This window comes from Antedon mediterranea, chromosome 9, assembly GCF_964355755.1.
Source record: "Antedon mediterranea chromosome 9, ecAntMedi1.1, whole genome shotgun sequence".
NCBI classification, from domain to species: Eukaryota; Metazoa; Echinodermata; class Crinoidea; order Comatulida; family Antedonidae; genus Antedon; species Antedon mediterranea.
Window position 1 is genome coordinate 11,469,156 of NC_092678.1, and position 21,928 is coordinate 11,491,083.

Below are 21,928 nucleotides of genomic sequence, written 5' to 3' on the forward strand. Positions count from 1 at the left end.
ATTGAAAATTTTAAGAAAATATTCTAGCCGTATATTTTAATATTTTATCTATAATTTTGATTTTAATGTTAACAAATGTATTACAGTATTATTCAAATTGAATTCAACGTTGAAAGCAAGATTGTTTAATTGACTATTCGGAACTCATGCGTCAAATTACTCTGCAAAATACAATGAAAAATTCTGAAGATAGCATAAAAATGTAATTGTCTAGAATAGATAGATATATGATATAGTTGAAATACAATACAAATTCGAAAAATCTGCTGAAGTCAAATTTGCATCTGTTGAATTTGTAAGTCAAATCTTTTTTCAACATAATTTTTGGGTCCAAATACACACATTTTTACTGATTTTCTACTAGGTGTGTTATAATATGTTAAGTAGTTTCCTTGATTGAACTGATCTTTACATATTGTTTTGTTAGGCGTGTTTGCTGTTGTCAGCATCATGACCGGAATAACAGTGGATGCGGCTGTTGAGGCCAAACGTTTAGAAAACAGTACCATCAATGAAGAAATTGAAAAGGTCAAAGCAGCAACAACTCTCTGCTTTATGGTTGGTTTCATTCAGGTAAATTTTTTTTTTTATTATGCAATAGGTTGTCGCAAACTTAATTTCATGCTAAACCTAAATTCTTTCTTTAGTAAAACATCCCAAAACTGAATTTCTCCATTTCAAATGTTGTATTCTGTTCCAACCAAAATATTAAGTATTATATTTTAGATGTCATATCCAAAGTTTTTCACATGCACAAACCAGGATAGCTTTAATTGTTTGCTATGTTTAATGTTCATAGCTCATTAAGTGAATGCAATTGAAGATTATGACTGATGTACCTCCCATCGCCACCTTATAATTTTCAGATTGTTGTCAAGTACTGACCACTGACCACCACTGATTAATCTGGAGTGAAAAAAAACATGCTTGAGTGTTGTTCATTAAAATAATACAATCTTTTGTCAGCATCCATTTGTGCAATCTACTTAATGTTTGCTATTTACAAGTTCACCACTTATTAAATTTACGTGCAGGCCCCACGAATCAACTCTTCAAATCAGGTGTGAAATCGTGTTTATAAACAATTTGTGATGGTCATTCAAGCATAGTTTAAATTTTTACATCAATTCTACAACTCAACTGACAAGCTAATGTGTTGAACAAACTTTCAACATGGTACCTAAACCAAATGTTTATTAGAAAATTGATAAAATAATCATCAAACAACAAATTATAGTAATTAATATACTACCAGCACACATTGTATAATATAAAAGTCAATAGAAGGAGAAATAAGAAAATTTAATTGATAGAGTTATATAAAGTACTAACAAAATTAAAATAAGTATAATATGTTATATATTGTTTTAAGCTTTTAGGCAAAATCAAATGTTGATAAAAGTTTGCGGTACACAACGTATATTAGTTCTGAAAAGAACTGTTGAGTTTCTTGACGTTTTGATCAATATGCTTTGATAGTCCTCAGGAGTGAGAATGACTAACTCCTGAGGACGATCAAAACATTTTGATCGAAACGTCGAGATACTCAAAAGTTCTTTTCAGAACTAATACGTGGTGTACCGCAAACTTTATATCAACATATAATATGTTATTCATTTTATTTTTCAGTTTTTACTAGGTTTGTTTCAGCTAGGGTTTATCAGTGTTTACTTGTCTGATCCAGTGGTGCGAGGATTCACAACAGGAGCTGCGATGCATGTGTTTACTTCACAGTTCAAGCACCTCTTTGGAATAGAACTGGAGTCTTACTTTGGCCCCTTTGCCTTAATTAAGGTTTGCCTTTTTTGTTTTTATTGCTGTATTTTAATTCTTAGGTTTTTTAGTTTAAAGATAAAAACCTTTATCAGTTATGGTTTTTTTGATAATTAGTCACATATTGTAAATCAAATGATTTGCAGAAGTATGACTTGCATCAATATTCAAAGAGAAAAAAACCCAAAAAACTGTAATAGCAATACTACCAAAGAATCTAACCCACAAGAATCTCCCGTCTTGTCAATTTTACATTATAAATACTGTATCACAAGTACAGGGTCATAGGTCACACTGGGCACCACCATTCTGACAGTGCCTCGTCAAACTAGAAAGAATAAGTATCATTTTTTTCAAAGGGGAAAAAACGAGAGTTAAAATTGATTATTATAATATTGCAATATAATTGTGCATTTTTTTACATTTTTTTTTCAGAGTTATGAAGAACTATTTTCTGAATTAAACACAACTAATATAGCAACATTGATAATGGGTCTTTGTTCTATCATTGCACTTGTTTTAGTCAAAGAAATACAAGATAAATATAAAGATAGAATCAAGTTTCCAATACCTATGGAGTTGGCTGTTGTATGTATAATATCATTTACTATCAATCAAGCAATTTCAAATAGATACTAATTTTGTTGATTATGATTTTTTTTTTAATTATATTAGGCCATTGTGTCAGTTTGAAAAGTTTACTGTTCTGTTGTTACTTCTAAACATATTACAGTAGTAGTACTATTCATTTATTGTATTCAGTTAATACAAAGATTTTTACTTACAACACTGATAGTAATAGGGAGTTTTCGCAACCTTTATACGATAACGAAAACGGATACGTCACACATTTGTGAAACTTTTGAGCTGATCCCCATTTCATATTCGTAAAGCATATTCGTGTTGACGAATATCACCAGTCATATTCGTAACTACAAAACGAGTATAGTTTTGGATCTATTTTGCATTTGAATCCGGAATGATTCATAATTATACTTTTATTTAAAGTAATTTACTAAAATGCCAGGTCAATTTTGATAAATAACAGATTTTAAAGTCCTCATTTGCTTTGATGTTATGCTAGGCCTAGACAGCCAAGCACCGTTTTTGTTATCGTATTCGTAAGGTTGCGAAAACTCCCTAATGTTTGATAGATAAACAACCTTCATCATCAACTCGCATAGTAAAAAAGGAAAATTGTACAATTTAAATTCTTCAAAAGTATTAAATAATTTAAAAGTAAAAAAATTATTTTAGTTAATTATTATAAAATACAGATACAGGTAGGTAACAGATACAGATAAACTTTCATCTTTCACAAAAAAAAGTACATGGTCGCAGTTCAAGAATACAATAATGACAATATTGAAAACAAATTAAGTAAATACTCAAACAGATTATCTCTGAAAATACAATTTAGATAAACAGTGAATGATACTTTGCATTTTTTTTTTTTTAGATTGTTTTTGGGACAGTTGTATCAAGTAAAATAAACTTAGAGGAGAAGTATGATGTAATCATTGTTGGAACAATACCAACTGGGTAAATCTGTTTTTTTGCATTGTGTATTAAACTATTGCTATTGATAATGAAGTTATTTCTAAAAAGAAATATAATATACAGTATTATATACCACCTAAATAGATTCCTAGGCCTGAGGCCTACTACATCCCTAGGTCCCTGGAGGATGAACAGACGACCAGGGCCAAAGACAATCCCTAGGCCTGAGGCCTACTACATCCCTAGGTCCCTGGAGGGTGAACAGACGACCAGGGCCAAAGACAATCCCTAGGCCTGAGGCCTACTACATCCCTAGGTCCCTGGAGGGTGAACAGACGACCAGGGCCAAAGACAATCCCTAGGCCTGAGGCCTACTACATCCCTAGGTCTCTGGAGGATGAACAGACGACCAGGGCCAAAGACAATCAGGGCCATCATATTATGATAGAGATGATTGATTCCATATTTTATGTGCCCGTTCGTCTTATCAGTTTTGCCCGATCGTCTTAGATGTTGGGCCCGATAGTCTTAATCGTTTGGCCCAATAGTCTTAACATTGGGCCCGATAGACAAGTACATTGTTTGTAAATGCGTTCCATTATAGTTTATAATTGAGCTACGGTAATAGCATACATAGCGAGATGAAGTGAAATATTGTGTTAGTTTTTGCGTGATTTACCTTTCTGTTTAGTACTTATTCAACAGAGTATTTTGAGCGTCGAGATTGTTCTTAACGAAGAAGCGTTGTTACCGTTTGCTACATTTTTATCCTTTTTTTACCTCATAACCTGATTATAATAATAATAATAACAACTTTATTTAAAAACGGATGCAACACTTGAATCACCATATTGGTGTTTTTCACAAGGCCGTTACTTACTACAAAACTATTTATACTATTACACAAGTTATAATTTAGGGTGCAGGTCAAGTCGGCCCCACGTCAAGTTGGCCCCAAGTCAACTCGGCCTCAAGTCAACTCGGCCTCAAGTCAACTCGGCCTCACGTCAACTCAGCCAAAAACTAATCGATCAACTCGGCCACAATAAAGTATGGAACGCAAAAAGTGCTTAATATTATTATGATTCTTACTATCCACGCTTTAAAAAAAATGAAGAAATAAAAAAAAAATAATATAGGAGGCCTACGTTCCACCATTTGGCCATAGAAAAAATGATCGTACATCGTTTTTGTCCATGATTTGCGTTTTAAAAAAAGGGGAATCCCCCGGTCAGTGAAAACATGTAGCAGTTGTAGATATCGAAAAAGCTGCCAAAGGCGCAGGGAGGCGCAGCTACGAATTGTTTTCAATTGTGCAATTTGAAATTTTATTAAACGTAAATAAAGGAAAGTTGGTGAAATCATTACTATTTTTTTTGCTAAATATATTATTGTCTAAATATTAATATTCATTAAAAGTCAGAATTATTTATAGTTAAAAAATTGTGAAGAAATATTATTTTATCAATCCCCTTCATTTGCACTTTTTGCGTTCCATAGTTTAACGGGGCCCAGTTGACCGATTATTTTTTGGCCGAGTTGACGTGAGGCCGAGTTGACTTGGGGCCGACTTGACTTGGGGCCGACTTGACTTGGGGCCGACTTGACTTGGGGCCGACTTGACTTTGGCCGAGACGGTTTAGGGCCGACTTGGATCAAAATCATAATTTACAGTACAAAAACAACAACAACAAAAAAGGATTTCCTGAAAAATATAGAGTTTCAAGTATATTTTATCTTTGGTCATTTATAATTTTTTTAAATAATGTCTATTAGGAGCTGTAATTGCATTTGAGTTTATAGCATTTAAACTATTCCATAGCTTTGCACCAGAATACGAGAAACTTTTCTTTTTATACTCGGTGTTTGCCTTATGTAAACTTAGAATATCTTTTGATCTAGTATTATATGTTTGTTTGCGTTCATAGAATCTGTTTCTTAAGTAGGATGGTGTCAAGTTATTCATTATTTTATACATTGTGACTGCTTCGTTGTAATATTGTTTTTCTTCTAAATTAGGCCAATTTAAATCTTTGAGCGCCTGTGAGCTAGAGTCATACCTAGATGTATGTGTAATTATTTTTTGCCGCTCTATTTTGGAGTACTTGGAGTTTATATTTGAGGGTTTGGTTACAACAACCCCATACTACATTGCAGTAGCCAAAATGGTGGGCTATGATAGATTTGTACATTAATGATTGAATATTTTGAGGGAAAATATTGCTGCATTTTTTTAGATAGTACAGACCTGATATTACTTTATTTTTCACCTGATCTATTTGTTTATGCCATTTTAAATTTTCATCGATAATGACACCTAAATGTTTACAGTTATTTACTTTTTTGTACCGTCTATATTAATATTAATATCCATGTTAATCAATTTATTTAATTTTTGATGTGTTCCTAAAATCATATATTCAGTCTTTTTAACGTTTAGACTTAATTTGTTACTTGCTATAAACCATAGTTGTACATGTTTTAGATCAGTATTTACTTAGCTTATTATATCGTGTATGTCTTTAGATGCATAATATAACGCAGTGTCATCTGCGTACATGCTTACATTTACATGGGAAACTGAGTTAGGTAGATCATTAATATACATGATAAATAGAAGGGGCCCTAATATTGATCCCTGAGGGATTCTACAAACACTATTAGACTTTACCGAATCAACATTGTTAATATTAGTAATATGTGTACGATTTGTTAAATAATTTTCAAACCATTTGATAACATGATTAGCAAAACTAAAATTGTGTAGTTTTTTTATTAGTATCTGGTGATTAACAGTGTCGAAAGCTTTTTTGAGATCAAGCATTATTAGTCCTATGTATTTACCATTTTCAATACTGTCAATCCTACTATAACTTCAGTTATATTTATTAATGCCGATGATGTCGAGTAATTTGGCCTAAATCCAGATTGTTGATTGTATAATTTAGGGTTGATTTGTGAATAGAGTTGTCAATAATTTTCAATAAAATTGGTAGTACAGAAATTGGCCTGTAGTTAGATGGTTCACTTCGGTCGCCATTTTTAAAAATTGGGCATATTCGTGCATTTTTCCATTTACTTGGGAAGTCGCTGGTTCTTAGAGATAAATTAATTAAAAATGTAATGGGTTGTACAATTGAGTTGATTGCTAATTTTATTAGTTTAGCAGGAATTTCATCAGTTCCTGTAGCCTTTTTGTCAGATAATGATAAAATTTGTTTGTATACATATTCTTCGTCAACAAATGTGAAATTTATTTTGTCTTCATCTTGATTTGGGTATTCATAATTTACATGGTTATTTTTAAATTGAGGAATTTGTTTAGCTAGGTTAGGTCCTATGTTTGCAAAAAACTCATTTAAAGTATTAGCTATCTTGTAAGAATCTGTTTCAAGGCCATTTATTGTATTTATACTACTTATAACACTTTTTTTATTCTCAGATGGTACAATATATCTTATGTTTTTCCAGATTATTTTGGAATCTTTTGTATTTAATTGTTCAGAGAAATAATCCTTTTTTGATTTCCTGATATCGTAATTTACTTTGTTTTTTAATTCACGGTATTCGTTCCATAATTGAGGACAATTTTCTTTATTCGCTCTTTTTTTCATTGAGTCACGTTTTCGCATTTGTAATATTACATTTTTTGTGAGCCATGGGCTATCTTTATTTCGAACCCGTTTTTTCTTTAAAGGTACATGTTTATTAACAATTTGTAAAAACTTGTCTTCAATTCAAGAAACTGCAGAGCGTTCTGAAGTTATTTCATCCCAATTTACATTTAACATATCAATTTGTAGTTTTTCCTCATCAAGGTTATTGTAGTTCCTTTTTGTTTTATATTTATGGTTATGTTTTGGTTTTTCTTCTTTACCAATGATAGTGTAAATAGCTGAATGATCACTAATTCCTGTGTTAAGTACACCCGAGGAAGAAATTCTGTTTGGAAAGGATGTATAAAAATGATCAATCAGAGTTTTACTTTGTTTTGTTATCCTTGTCGGTTCAGTTATAATTTGTGTTAGAAAATGGTTATTAGTTATATCCATTAATTTTTGTGTATAGCAAGTAGGGTTTTGTGAAAGTGTGTCACAATTGACATCTCCTATTACAGTATTATTATTTCTTTGTTTAGACATTCGTTTTCTTCTAAAATTTGTTAAAAAATATCTAAAAGTTGAATTTTTGAGTTTGGTGGGCGGTACCATGCTATTAAAATGATTGGTTTAGTTTTTGGTTTACAAAGTTCAATTACTACTATCTCAAGCTCCATTTTCATGAAATCATTTCTTAGTTTACAAGTAAAACATCCTCCTCTATTTACATAAACTGCAACCCCTCCCCCTTCCCTATTTCTGTCATTTCTATAAATATCATAGCCATCAATGTGTATTGATTCATCTTTAATTACATTATCTAAACGTGTTTCATTGAGTGCTATGATATCAATAGAATTGTTGTTGATTAGATACTTAAATTCATCAAATTTGCTTGGTAGAGAAACTATATTCAATCCTAGGATACTTAGACCATTATTTAAAAATACTTTACAATTTTCAGTTAAATTATTATGTTCATTTAGCGAGCAGTTATGTTGATAGTTAATTGTTTCATTTTTATTTGAATTGATCGTATACGTTAAATTTGAAGCACCTCCGGGTGGTATAGTATCATTTATATAAGTTTGTTGAGTGTTCACCTCGTCATGGGGATTTTGTTCAAATTCATTGTCATTAATCATAGAATTTAGGGCTAACCCCTCATTGCCTATTTCCTAGTAGTCATAAAAAGCTTGGCAAAACTTAGCCTTATGTCCTACAGAGTTACATTTCCAGCATGTAATCGGTGCTCTATGACGACATATCCTCTGCACATGTCCACTCTCACCACAGTTGAAGCAGGGATTCAGAGCTTCCTGGTTGAAGGATGAAACTGTAACAGATGAGTATCGTTGTTTGCCTTCTTGGTTTCGTTGTCTCGCTGGTGTACGTATTACTTGCACTGCTCTATTAATACTTCTTAGTAGGACCGATGTACCTTTCTGGTTGAGATGTAGGCCATGTCTTGTAAAGTAATTCGAATGTACACCGTGTGCATCTGTGAAATAGTTGGTATGGTCAATGTACATATGGCCAAAAACCATTTGGAGCATATCATTTGCTTCAGCAATTTGTCTGTTAAAATTTGTATTGTCAAGACGAGGACAGATGCCTGAGACGAGCACCTTTCCAGATATCCTTTGTTGCAAATATGTTGTTATTTGAAGAAAGTCTTTGTGAAGTTTGCTAATGTTAAAATCTTCTCGACTACAATCATTTGTTCCAGCATGAATTATTATAACATTTTCCAGATTCATATGTGTTACAGCATTGTAAAGTTGACTAACAGTAAAGCCTCGCTTTGTCCTGACTTATGTATCACTTAGACCTCTTGTTTTAATTAGTTTCAACATGGAATCTCCGATTACCAAATTTGTTGTCTTCACAGTGTGAGATGCATTATCATTTTGTTGGACGCTGTATGTTGAGTTTTGGATGGCTTGATCAGATTCAGGAATTAACGGCTCAGGTAAAGTGGGGAGCTCATCTACCAGTTGAACAAAATGGTTACTAGTATGGATCTCGTGATCATTACCATTCAGACTTATTTCCTGGCAACAGTTATGAATAGGCTGATAAAATGTGTTGTGTTTTTTTACATCAAGCTCTGATCGTAGGCTAGTAATTTGTGCCTCAAGGTGTTCATTTCTCTCACTTAGTTCCTTAAAAGATGTAGAAAGTTGGGCAAAGTTAGCATGAACAGTTTTCAGATCGTGTATTTGTTTCCGTAGATCATTTATTGTGTCATCCTTACTTTTCACTTTGTTTTTTAAGGAGGGTGTCAGATCCCAGTGCTCGGGTGTTTGGGTGACTATATTGGTTGTTCTTGTTGCAATTGATTGTGTAGAAACTTCACGAATCTCAACTGAAGAAGTAATCGTAGCAGCATCAAATGTTCTGGGATTATTAGTAAATCGCTTAATTGGTGTGGAAGCCGAGGGTGTTGTTAAATAAGAAGGCATACTTAAGATAGATAGCTCTTAATCCCTGAATTCCTTCAAAATTAATTCTTCATCGTCATTATCAAATGTCCGATTAGCTGGACACACCAGGCTATCAGATATGAGATTTGCCATTGTAAGAGTCAAGTTTAAAACGGGCATTGGGCTTGTTTGTGCCTATGAGTCAGTTCAATATAAACAGGATGCGAATTGAAACAAAGGCTTAGTTTGTCCAGCCCAGAACTTCTTACATAACACTTTTCAAGTACAGTAGGTTACAATACTTGCTTTATTCCTTTGTTCTTCAGAAATAGGTATGCTTGATTTTCAACTTTGCAGCCTAGGTTTCAGTTATAAAATTTGCAAAAACCATACCTCAAATCATGAAACTCCAGTGAAAATAAAAAACTGCAAACAATCACCTAATCTTTTATATAGTTTGTAGTGAGAAAATATCCTTTTTTAGAGTAATAAAGATGAACTTTTAGAGAGAGCTCTCCAGTATTCCTGCAGCCTACAAACTTTCATGTTAATACAATAGATTATCTTCCCGGATTACATGTATTCGATCAAATAATTATTATTTCTATTTAGATTCAATAGACATGCCTGTTATGTACACAATTAGTATTAAGCAAAAAGCCTGCAGGGCCGTGGGGTTGAATCACACGTACCGCCGACCGCGGGATTCCCCTTTTATATACAGTAGAAAAAACAACAACACGCATTTATAATGTCAAATAGACAACATTTAAAGATTCTACTGTCACCATGGATACTCTTTACAGGTCTGCCTCAAGTACATAGTTTATTACATTATTTTGTATCACAAACTCGTGGAAAGAACACATTTAATTTATTTTATGGTGAATATAAATGAAATCTAAATTGTTTTCTTGGACCCGATTGTCTTTCCTTTATTTTTATAATGGGCCCAATCGTCTAATTATATTGGCCCAAATGTCCCCAGTTGAGCCTGAACATCCACACGCGATCGTTTAAAAAAAAGTCTGATTTTCTGACCCACGATCGTCCTTGGCCCTGACCGTCTGTCAATCTCCATGGAGTAGTAAGGCTTAGCCATAGCGAGTAGACCTAGGGCTAGCTTTTTTTTTTACAAATCTGTTGAAATTCAAATAACTGAATTGTTATACCAGGCAACTCTGCCTAAGTCGAATCTAATGGGGCTGGCATAAAAAGTAAAAAATTGGGTATGTAGAGTTGGTTGAAGTATGCGTTAGCCAAGTTGGCTACGAGGTGCATACACATGCTAACACTCCCGTATTTTAGACTCGTCTTCCGGCCTAAAATTGTTCTCCCGTTTTTCCACATTTTCTCCCGGATTTAAAAAATAACTAATTAATAATGAAACTAGAAAATTTAGATCTTGATATCTGTGTTTTCTAGACACCCAAACAGAGAGCTTTTCATGCCATGTGACCCAAAAATCTAGGTCTTTGTTAATTACAGTCTTCTGTCAGCAGTGGTTTTGCGCGACCGACATAACGTTCTGATACTATATTTAGAATGATTTTTCACAATCTTTTTTATCGGCATCGTTTCTGGATCAACTAGACTAGTTCATTGAGGTTCACCGGTGTTGCATCGTGTCTCTATGTTTTCATCGTGAGAAATTTATATTTATATTAACCGTCGAGTAGGTAGTAAAAAATGTTATATATTTTTTAGTAATTTACAACTTGGTTCTCCGCCAGTCAAACTTAACACATTCATTTTCACACCTTGTTACTTCACTAAGAACATCATAGGGTCTTTTATTGAGGTTACAAACTCTCTACGAACTTCGGAACGTAGCTCATTGAAAATTGTTTATTGAGGTTACAAAGCCAAACAATGTAACCTACGAAGCCAACGACGTAGCTCATGTTGTATCTACGAAGCCAGCTCGTAGGAAAAGTTGCGGTATTTTCTTTCTGTACTGTACATATTTATAACTAAATCTCTTTTATTAGGTTGCCAGCCCCCACGATGCTTGACTTCTCATATGTACCATCATTAATGGGAAGTTCTTTTGCTATTTCCATGGTAGCTTTTTGTGGTACACTTTCAATGGCTAAAATATTTGCAAAGAAGAACAATTATGAAATTGATGCTAATCAGGTTAGATATAATCACATTTATTACATGATATGAGGTAGTTTTTAGAAGGGGTTTTTCAATTCTTACTTTATTATTCTGGAAATTTTTGTTCAGATATTTTATTTACTATATATTTGACTTATTTATTATGACAGTACATTGTATTATCTTGGCCAGAAATTGATAGCAGTGTGCTTTTTATGCTAATTGAAACTTATCTATAACAATTGCACATATGTTTTATTGCATTGCATCCAAGTCCATCAATAGCTAGGCCAAAGTCTAATAAGGTACAGTAGGTCTAAGTCTAAGACAGTTGCCATAGGCATTTATTAAAGATGTATTGTCCCCCTGAAAAATTAATTTTTTACATTTTTTTTGTTGAATGTGCCATTTTATTGTCGCATAATAGTTATCCACTTTGAAAAAATTGAATAAAAAAAAATGTATTTACCTGAAAAAACTGTAATTTAAAGCAAAATATAGTCAAATTGACTGCCAGCCAATGGGTTTTTGGTTGGATTTTACCATTTTTTGTCATTTTATGTGAGAAAACGTAATTTTTATTTTTATTTTTTTTTAACGGAAGGGATTAAAATTATTATTATTAAAACTAAAAAATAACCTATTTAAAGTCTGACTTAGTTAATCTTCATTTTTCAAGTTTTTGGGGGACAATACATCTTTAATGCATTTAGTTGATGAAACTATCCTGTATGTAATTTGCATCACATCATAGTAAAAATTGTTCATGGCCATTCCTGCCCTCGCATAATATTGTGAAAACTGGTTTATGTTGATTTGAAATTGAATGTTTGTAATTGTTTCTGTAGGAATTATTGGCTGGTGGTGTTACTGCTATTGTCTCTTCTTTTTTCTCCTGTTATCCACCTGGTACATCATTGTCTCGAAGTCTAATCCAGGAATCATCAGGTGGAAAAACACAGGTGCGATTCATATTGTATACTACTAAAATAGGGCCATGTATTGTAAGGCCTGTATAACAGCACCATGTTTAGGGCCATGTAAGGCATGTATAACAGCACCATGTTTAGGACTATGTAAGGCCTGTATACTGCACCATATTTGGGGCCATGTAAGGGCTGTATAACTGCTCCATGTTTAGGGCCATGTAAGGCCTGTATAACTGCACCATGTTTAGGGCCATGCAAGGCCTGTATAACTGCACCATGTTTAGGGCCATGCAAGGCCTGTATAACTGCACCATGTTTAGGGCCATGTATTATAAGGCCTATATAAACAGCATCATGTTTATTTGACTCCTTTTTGACTATCTATTTCCTGAATGAGGAAATGATAGAGTATTTTGTTTATTTTATTGAGGTACATTGTAGTAGAAATCCATCATATATGTGTTTCACAACATGTTACAATCAACGAACAACAGCAATTAAATCTGCATAGTGGAATATGCTCCATGGTTCTAAACTGTAGGCCTAAACTGTAGGCCAATTGTGTACAAAACATTTGTGTGCACTTTAAAGAAACCAATACATCTTTTAAGACAACTCTTCATGGAGAATCATGTAGTTAAAAAGTGTCCAACAATTTATTTTGAATTGCACTATTCAAGAATCCAAAATTACAATGTTGTTTTTTTTTTAGCTTGCAGGGATTATCTCGGCCATCCTTATTCTAATTGTTCTAGTGGCAATAGGACCCTTCTTTGAAAGTTTACCAAATGTACGTATTGTATTGTTCATCTATTTACATCACAACCATTTCATAAAATAAACTTATAATTATAGGAAATTAATTTTTTTTAAATGAATTTTGGAATATTCATCTTTATGCATCATGATAATAATTCATATGAACAAAATATCTTATATATATAAGTTTGAACAATACCATGAAAGCCCCAGTGGTCTAATGGTTAGGACAACTGCATATCAACCAGGCGGTCCGAGTTCGAGTCTCGGTTGGGGCGACTTTTTCTTATTCTCACAGATTTCCTCATCTTCATCGTTTCAAATTAATTAATTAAATTTCAGTATATCACCGGGCGGTTTAGAATTAATGTTCTTTGCCTGATGTGTTTATAAGTATATAGTAATAGTATGTAAAGGGTGATTGGTTTAGGCATCCTCATATACAGTATGGTCATTGGACTGAGGAAATGGCAATTCTTCAGTTATGGGTCCTGTTGAATTTTTTCCAGATTAGCATGTTTAGCAAGTGTTCTACAAGTTTTAACATGTAGTGTTTCCTATATTTTTTAGTAATCAAAATCTATAATTCTTAAAGCTCAGGTACAGGAATGAATTTTAAATATAATATTTGGTTAATTGTACATAAATCAAATATTTGTAACAGAAATCAAGACGAAAAAACATGAATTTCCCTTAAAGCTCAGGTACAGGCATGAATTTTAAATATAATATTTGGTTAATTGTACATAAATCAAATATTTGTAACAGAAATCGAGACGAAAAAACATGACGAATTTCCCTTAATATGGTCAAATACAAAATTTGGCAAAATTCTTTCATAAAAACCAGGAAGACTTTTTTTCAGTAGTTAGGTAGTTAACCTAATGTAATAACATGTCTGGAGTCTCTTCTTGCCCATATATTTCATCCTTCCACTAAGTTTTATGGAAATCGTTCATTTTCTTCGGCATCCGTTTCTCTATGGAATGCGTTGCCTATTGAAATCCGTCAGGCTACTTCCACCAGTGTCTTCAAATCTCTCCTCAAAACCCACCTTTTTAATTTGTAATTTTCTAAATTTTTCTGTCTTTGTAAAGCGCATTGAAGCTTTCAGCATAATGCGCTATATCAAGTACCAGTTATTATTATTATTATTGTTTTCATGTTTTACAAATAATATACCACTAAACACAGTAAAACATTGCGATGTAATACTTTGTTGAAACTATCACCGTCCTAGTCGATTGAAATAGTACAGTACATGTAACGATACATCACTACGACGTGTATATGTTTATATAATGTAAAAAAATTTGTAAAAACCACCTCTATTCGGGGAAAATCATGAATTCGATTTAATCGTCAATAAATATTAAATTATCTAACTCAACTTAATTAGTAGGCCTAATGGTTTTCAATTGTTTCATACTTCAGTTGGTTCCTACCCTACCCACCAAAGTTGTTCTGCGTTTAGGGCATGTGATGTACCGTAGGCCCATCTTCTACTGGTTTTACAACGCTACTCATGCCAGTGAGGGAAGGGTGATGATGTGGGTGGTTTAACTGCAATAATAAAGATTTATACATAATGTACGGCGAGTGAAAACGCTAGCTCTTTATCCGTTTAAAAAAAATTTATATCCAACCTCTGCAGCACAGATTGGAAAAAAAAATGGATCGAATTTCTGTTATGAGTATACAGTACTTGCCTTTACGACGCCTGAGGGAATAGACAATTGTGGAACAGAGATTTGAATGTTCCATTCATTGCAAATCAATACATTTGTATAAACGTATATTAAATCTATCAAAATAGTATTTTTTAAAGAAAATCGGCCTGTCTTCAACATTATGATGCTGTACTCGAGCTGTTCAACCGGTTTTCAGCCATTAAAAACAATTATCGTAGGAGGAGATAGGAAAATGCGAAGCATCCTCGTATTATCGTCTGCGGGTATTTTTTAAGACGGACATCCATTAGACAGTGTATACCACGATCGAAAAACACCCCTATTTGGGGCAAATCGTTGAACCTAAATTCGTTTTAATCGTCAATAACTAATTATCGAACTCAATTTAATTAGTAAACAGGGTTACATCAGGCGGTTAAAATCAGTACCGAAAGTACGAACCAACTTTATATACCATCGAGTAAACATTCTAGAAATAACGCGCGATTTACCGAATTTTTATATTTATATATAGATATGGCCAAATACATTTATATATATAAAAACCATAAAGACCTTTTTTCAGTAGTTAGGTAGTTAACCTAATGTAATAACATGTCTTGTGACTCCCTAGAAGGTGAAAAAAGATGGTGGATATACGGTGGATAATTTTTGCTATAGCATGAAAATAAAAATTTGAAGTTGAATAAAAATTCCAGAAATGTAATATTCAAGTTATATTACCTATACTTAGTCATCTGATAAAATTTTTTACCACACTGTTTATTTTTCGTAGCTTTTTAAAATGCCTCTCTATTGTTGTGTACAAAAGAATAGAGATTTTACTGTGTAATTTGAACTATCCCCCCACTGATAAGAAAGTGCTTATTTTCAACAAGCTCGTGTAACACAAATAAAATCCCAAAAATTATGAAACATAGGGCAAACTATAGATCGATAATTATTGGAATGTATGATCAATAGAAATTTTTTGCCCGCACCTGGCCTTTAAAATAGAGTACTAAATTAACATTTAATTAATGCTATAGTAATTCAACATTTAATTAGCATGTTGAATCAGATTAAATAATTCAGATGATTATCCTGTATATTATTATCAAGATTATTACAAACATGACAAAGTGTCATACCTCAAGATTTTAATAACCTTGCGACAGACCAATATACATTTCTGAAAAAACCTGTTTGGTATAGCTATTTTCAAAATAACTTTAAAATTGTAGACATTATGATGCCAACAAACAACAAACAAAGAAATATACAGTGAATCGAATCACTATAAAATAAGTCTGTAACCCACATAATCTCAGTTTGTAAATAATCATAAATTAAATATATCATAATATATGTTAAACTGTATGATGTCAAAACAATATTTAATTGGCAGCACACACTTTTGTATACATCAGACACTGCAGAGTAGTTAATTTCATATTATTTAAAATTTGTATTTCTTAAATGATATCTTTTGTTGCAGTGTTGCCTAGCAGCTATTGTTGTTGTAGCACTAAGAGGAATGTTTCGTCAATTTCTTGATCTTAGAACTTTATGGCAAGTTTCAACAATTGACTTTGTAAGTTCTGAACATTTCATTTTTAACATGTTTCAGTGCAAAAAAAAAATATGTGGTGGTTTTTTTTCACCATACATATTCATTCATTTCTACCTTATATAAACACATTTGTAACAAATACATCAGTGTGAAACAATCTAAATTTTAAGGTTTGGAAAGGTTCTTTAACTCAGTTTTTGGCTTCACTTTATTTGTCCATAAAGTTTTCCTTCTTTCATTCAACAGTCTCTTGTTATAATTATGTCTGTGTCTGTCATTCATGAAATACAATGTTAAATAGGAGCAAATATTACCATTAGTTTTTTGTTGAACTTGCTCTTATAAATACAGGGGATTTGGACTGTGACATTCCTTGCAGTAGTACTTCTTGGTGTTGATTTAGGTCTTGGTGCTGGAGTGGCCTTTGCACTCATTACAGTAGTATTCAGAACACAACGTCCATACTGTACAAAACTTGGTCGCATTCCTCACACAGATATTTATAGAGACGTTTACAATTATAAAGATGTAAGTATTAAATAGTTTTAATTTGTAGAAGATCCACGTATTTTAGAGTACATTAACATGTCTTAAGCTATTCATAACCCTATTAATTCATGACAAATAACTTTTTTAATTATTTTTAAAATTTTTAATAATGTTAACACATTTCCAGTTATTGCTAATTTTTTCGTAACATTCTTTTTCAATAGGCTAAAGAAATTCCAGGAGTTGTAATCTTCCGTTGTTCATCTTCACTTTATTATGCAAATACAGAATACTTCAGAGACTCGGTGTATGCCATATCTGGTATTAAACCACGTAATGTTCTCTCCTCAAGGGCAAAAGCAATAAGAAAAGAAGAGAAAGCTATTCAAAAGAACACAAAATTAAGAAAACGAAAAACAAAATATTCCACTGTAAGTAATATACTTGCGACAAAGGGCATTTAATTTTAAATTGTTTCTTTAATTTTACTTAAGTCTGTTTCTTTAGATACTGTTTTGGGGGTCAAGCTTGTTTTATGACTAATAAATTTTCAAGTTTAAACCACTGAAAAACTGAAAAGAAACAAAATAATAATAATAATAAACTTTATTGTTTGCTGTAGGTTACAAATGAAGAAGTTAGAGAAGATATTCCGACGGAGGAAACTGCAATAAATGAAGATAACAGCTTAGCAACTTCAAGTTTATCAAGTGAAGAAAGTTTGAAATATCATACAATTATAATACATTGCGGTACTTTCAACTTCATTGACCTTATGGGTGTCAACACACTTCGGGATATTATAGCAGATTATGAAAAGATTAATATAAAAGTTGTTTTGGCCAATTGTAAAGGTAAAACTGACTGTTTATATAATATAATTATGGTTTCTATATTTATGTTAGTTTTGTATCAATCCAAGCCCAAACTGTCCTTGCGCCTCCACTCTCATCAAATTTCTGGTCACCTTATAGAATTTGTAAAGGCATTTCTTAAATGTTTACTTTATACACAATAGACACGTTTCTCGCTTGCGACCAATCAGAAATAGTGGGTATAGATTTGTAAACAAACCGAACACCTCTCGCCTAGTGCGTGTTGAAGCATAGCGAAATGGCGACTGCCGAGTGCTTTTGTTGCAAGGTGCCTCATAAATGTTGTATATGTTGGATAAATCGTGAATTTAACTACACAAAATCACTGAATAATATTCCTGTTTTTAATTTTCAAACACTTGCTGAGTGGTTTGCGTCGGCTCCGAAGGATAGTGGCGCAAAATCTTGGAAATTTTTCAAGGAAAGGTACGTCCATGATGTGCTTGTGTCTCTCCGCCCGCCCGGTGGCGTTGCCTGATGCGTACTTCGTCTACTAGGCCTAGGAGGCGTGGGTGTCTGTTTAAGAGTGCTTGTCACCAAAAATCAGACATATTCGTAATTTAGTGGCAAGGGTCAAAATTTCGAATTGGCTCATATTTTGCACATTGGTAGACCTTGATGTAAGTAAACCTGATGTGTAGTTTGTTTGGTAAAATATCGCTTAGTTTTCGAGAAAATCGAAAAATAACGATTTTCGGCCAATTTTGTTAATTTTTGGTGTATAATTTACATTAAGTTTAACAGCCTCTGGAAGCCAAATTTTGCAACGTAGCGTTTTAATATTTTACACTTACGTTAACTAGCATCTTGACAATAATTTAGTAAAGTTTCAAAAAATTTAATGAAATTCTAATATTTTTACTAATTAATTACTAATTAGCATATATAAAACTCTTAAAAAGTAGGGTAAAAACAAACGCGTTTTTTTTCATGTGCGACGAATTTTTTTTAAATAAAAAAATCGTCAATCTACTGTTTAGATACTAATATTTATGAATCAAGTAAAAAAAATTTGGGGAAACTATTTTCCGCTCCGCGCCAGAGCCACAAAGTTGTAAGAAATTCAAAGATTTTATCTGTCGGCAAGATCAATCAGATGTACCTATTGTTCTCTATTTACAGATTTAAGGTAAATTTTACTACGAGAAACAAACTTTAAAGGTAAACTGAAAGGTCCTGAATAATTTGGAATTACATTTTAATATAAAAACATCTAAAAATAAATTTCTAGTCAAATTTAAATGACTGACCCATGAAATTAAGCAATTACTATCTGAGCTCAATATTATAACTCGCTTAGCTTCATCACCTGTTATATTTTCCACTAGGTGAATTTATTCTTATTATTATTATAATATAATAATAATAATATTATTATTTTTTGCACTATACACGCGCATGCGCAGTTTATTTTTATCAACAAAGTGTTCCCTTTGACGTGCGCGTATACGCGAAAATGTTTGATTTGCGCGAATAATTTCGCCTAGTGGAAAACAGGCTATATAACATAATGTTCTTATCTTCTCATATAGGGAGTATTCGCACAAGCATGTTAACGCTATTTTCCAAGCTCCGCCCACTTTGTAAACAACTTGCTGTGCATGCGCAAGCATTACGAAAAACTTTAGTTACGTGCGTCGAGAACCTTATTTTTAAAAAATAGCGTAAATGAAAACGTTAACCAAAACAGGATTAAATATGCCTGGCTAGGCTTAGTCTCTATTAAAACCCATGATTTGTTTTAATACGTGTGGCGTATGTTGCGTGCGCTACACATGCGTTGCGTTCTACACTTCCCGTCGAAGCGCGAAATCAAAACGAGCAAGTACGTTAACGCAAATGTTCACTGAACTCTGTTGTTATGCAAATGAGTAGAATGGTGACATCCGATAACGTTCATGTGCTCGTGCGAAATTTCCTAATAATTCGTAGCCTAAACAATAAATTGTTTGTCAACTTGTAAACCATTGTTTCATCCCTTCGCTTTATTAAAAATTTACAGAATCGTCCCACATATTAAATTGTTATTTTAAAGAATTCTTACAGACATAGTTTTACCTTATTTTTTACCTTATGAGTGAGTGAGTGGCCGAGCGGTTAAGACAGTGGAACCGTAATTAAGTAGCCATAACATCGGCAAGGGTTCGAGGCTCACTCGCTCCATGGTTCTGGTGGTAGAACGAGACTTCTCGGATAAGGACTATAAACCGTAGGTCCAGTGTACACATAGCTCATGCGCACTTTAAAGAACCTAGTACATCTTTCGAGACGAGTAGGGGGTTACCCCGGTGTACTAGTCCACACAAACACAGCCACTGTCACACACAGCCACTGTGCAAATTGGGACTGGGCAGTTTTAGAGGTGTTTACCACCTGTTGGTCCAGATCCTTCACTAACTGAGTTAGAGAGAAGTCGAATAAATAAATAAAAAACCTTCATTGCTACATGGAAACCATCTTTCCCAGCAAATCAATGTATTGCTTCTTGCGCTTTATGGTTATATTATCTGTGTTATCAAGTTCAAGAGAAGTACACATTTCTTGCAACATTGGCAAAGAAAATGTAGAGAGTTTTTCTTGAGCTTTCAGTTCACAAATATTATGCTTTCAAACATTATTGGATGCTGCAAGCCTATTGTGTCCAGTACGGTTTGCGACAAAAGTTGAATTTCTCTTTTCCGTTTTTGAATCGTCTCCATTTTCTTCGACTTCGTCACCATCTTCATTACTATCATAATCATCATCTTCGTCATCATCATCATCATGAACGGCTGCATCTGTCCTCCTTTTTTTAGCCAAGTGTGAGAAAAAACTTGCAATCTGCTGTTAAAAATTCAGTCTTGCTACTAAATAGATGTGAACCATCGCTGTGCCTGGCCGATCTCATCTCTCGTGAGACATCACATGGATCAGCTTTCTGTCCCGTCTGCTCTCCAGCGTCAAAAACATCAATAAGGTAGGTTTTCTGTGGTACAGAAAATCGGGTTTTTTTTTGCAGAGGACTTTAACGCCCAGCCCATTTGCAGTTTGGGGCCAATGTCAAACCGTGGCAAATCGTTGGTTCTTGTTGGTTCTGGATTTTTAGAAGTACCCTCTTCTAGTTGTGTTGATTAATTTCATTGCCCTGTCATAAAGTGTTTCATGTTCTAGTGGGTTCTTGTGATTTTCATAATCTAAGTGTTTCTCTAGGTAAGAGTACCTATGATATGACCTAATGCAACCTTGTTCGCGACAAAAAACAGTTTGCTGAGGGTGCCAGGACTTTCTTCTCTTTCTATTTGTTCGTCGTCATTTATATCAGCTTGTTCTTCATGAGATGTCTTGGCTTGTATTCTTGCTTTTACTGCAATAGATGATACTTGATTTATTTTAATCAGACGTTGTATCTTGGTTATGAATTAAATTGGGTAGCTTCGAAGGCACACAGAATTTACTCAAAAGTAGATTTTGTCCTGCACCACCAACACCATACGCCATCCACACCTTCATGGACCTGCTTCCATACTCTATGTTGTTGATTTGACTCACGCCTTTATTTCCATTTCCCTGCTGCACAAATAGTACCACTCACTATCGATGCCCGTAAACCTAAACATGTATCTGTGTGCAGCGATTTCCTTCTGGCATGCTTGTAAAGGTAGGACTTCAGTGCTCTGTTTGCGGTCTTTTCTATCGAATCCACAAGCTCCGCCGACAACCGATTTAAAAGAACATGAAATCTCCATTTTGTTTGAACTTAAAGCCATCAGACAATAATTATATATAAGAATTATTTTCAACACGTCTTTACATTGTAAGACATAAACTAAAATGGATAACAAATCTGTTCCGTTGTCAACGTCAATGAAGATCGTTATCTATCGAATATACGCAGTAAAGTGTTTTGTCTACTGTGGCTAATGTTTTGAAACATTCTCGTTGAGTAAGTTCGACCAGGTTCGACAAACAGGAAAACGATAACAAGTTAAAACAAATTTATTTTTCAGTTTTATCCTATAAACTATGAGAGGATAGAATAATTTATAATAATGTGGTTTGACAAAGAATAAGCGAGTGATTTTTAGTTAATTGCTTAATTTCGTATATTGGTTAGTAATTGAAATGTTACCAGAAACGTATTTTTAGTTTGTGTTTAAATTGCAACTTAATTCAAAATTTATCTTTCAAGTTTGTTTCTCGTAATAAAAGTTTGGCTTAATTCGACTTAGATTGCTAAATAGAGAACAATAGGT

General features: G+C 33.3%; 1 protein-coding gene across 1 annotated transcript in view; it reads left to right on the top strand.

Moving 5' to 3' along the window:
• Positions 1-21,928, top strand: part of LOC140059554 (prestin-like) — a 41,385-nt gene that overhangs the window by 14,857 nt on the left and 4,600 nt on the right. Inside the window, exons 4-14 of the mRNA XM_072105496.1 lie at positions 428-573; positions 1,630-1,794; positions 2,209-2,361; positions 3,233-3,315; positions 11,290-11,437; positions 12,250-12,363; positions 13,043-13,120; positions 16,258-16,353; positions 16,684-16,860; positions 17,046-17,252; positions 17,444-17,675. Coding sequence (XP_071961597.1) covers positions 428-573; positions 1,630-1,794; positions 2,209-2,361; positions 3,233-3,315; positions 11,290-11,437; positions 12,250-12,363; positions 13,043-13,120; positions 16,258-16,353; positions 16,684-16,860; positions 17,046-17,252; positions 17,444-17,675 — 1,599 coding nt within the window. The remainder of the gene's footprint in view (positions 1-427; positions 574-1,629; positions 1,795-2,208; positions 2,362-3,232; positions 3,316-11,289; positions 11,438-12,249; positions 12,364-13,042; positions 13,121-16,257; positions 16,354-16,683; positions 16,861-17,045; positions 17,253-17,443; positions 17,676-21,928) is intronic.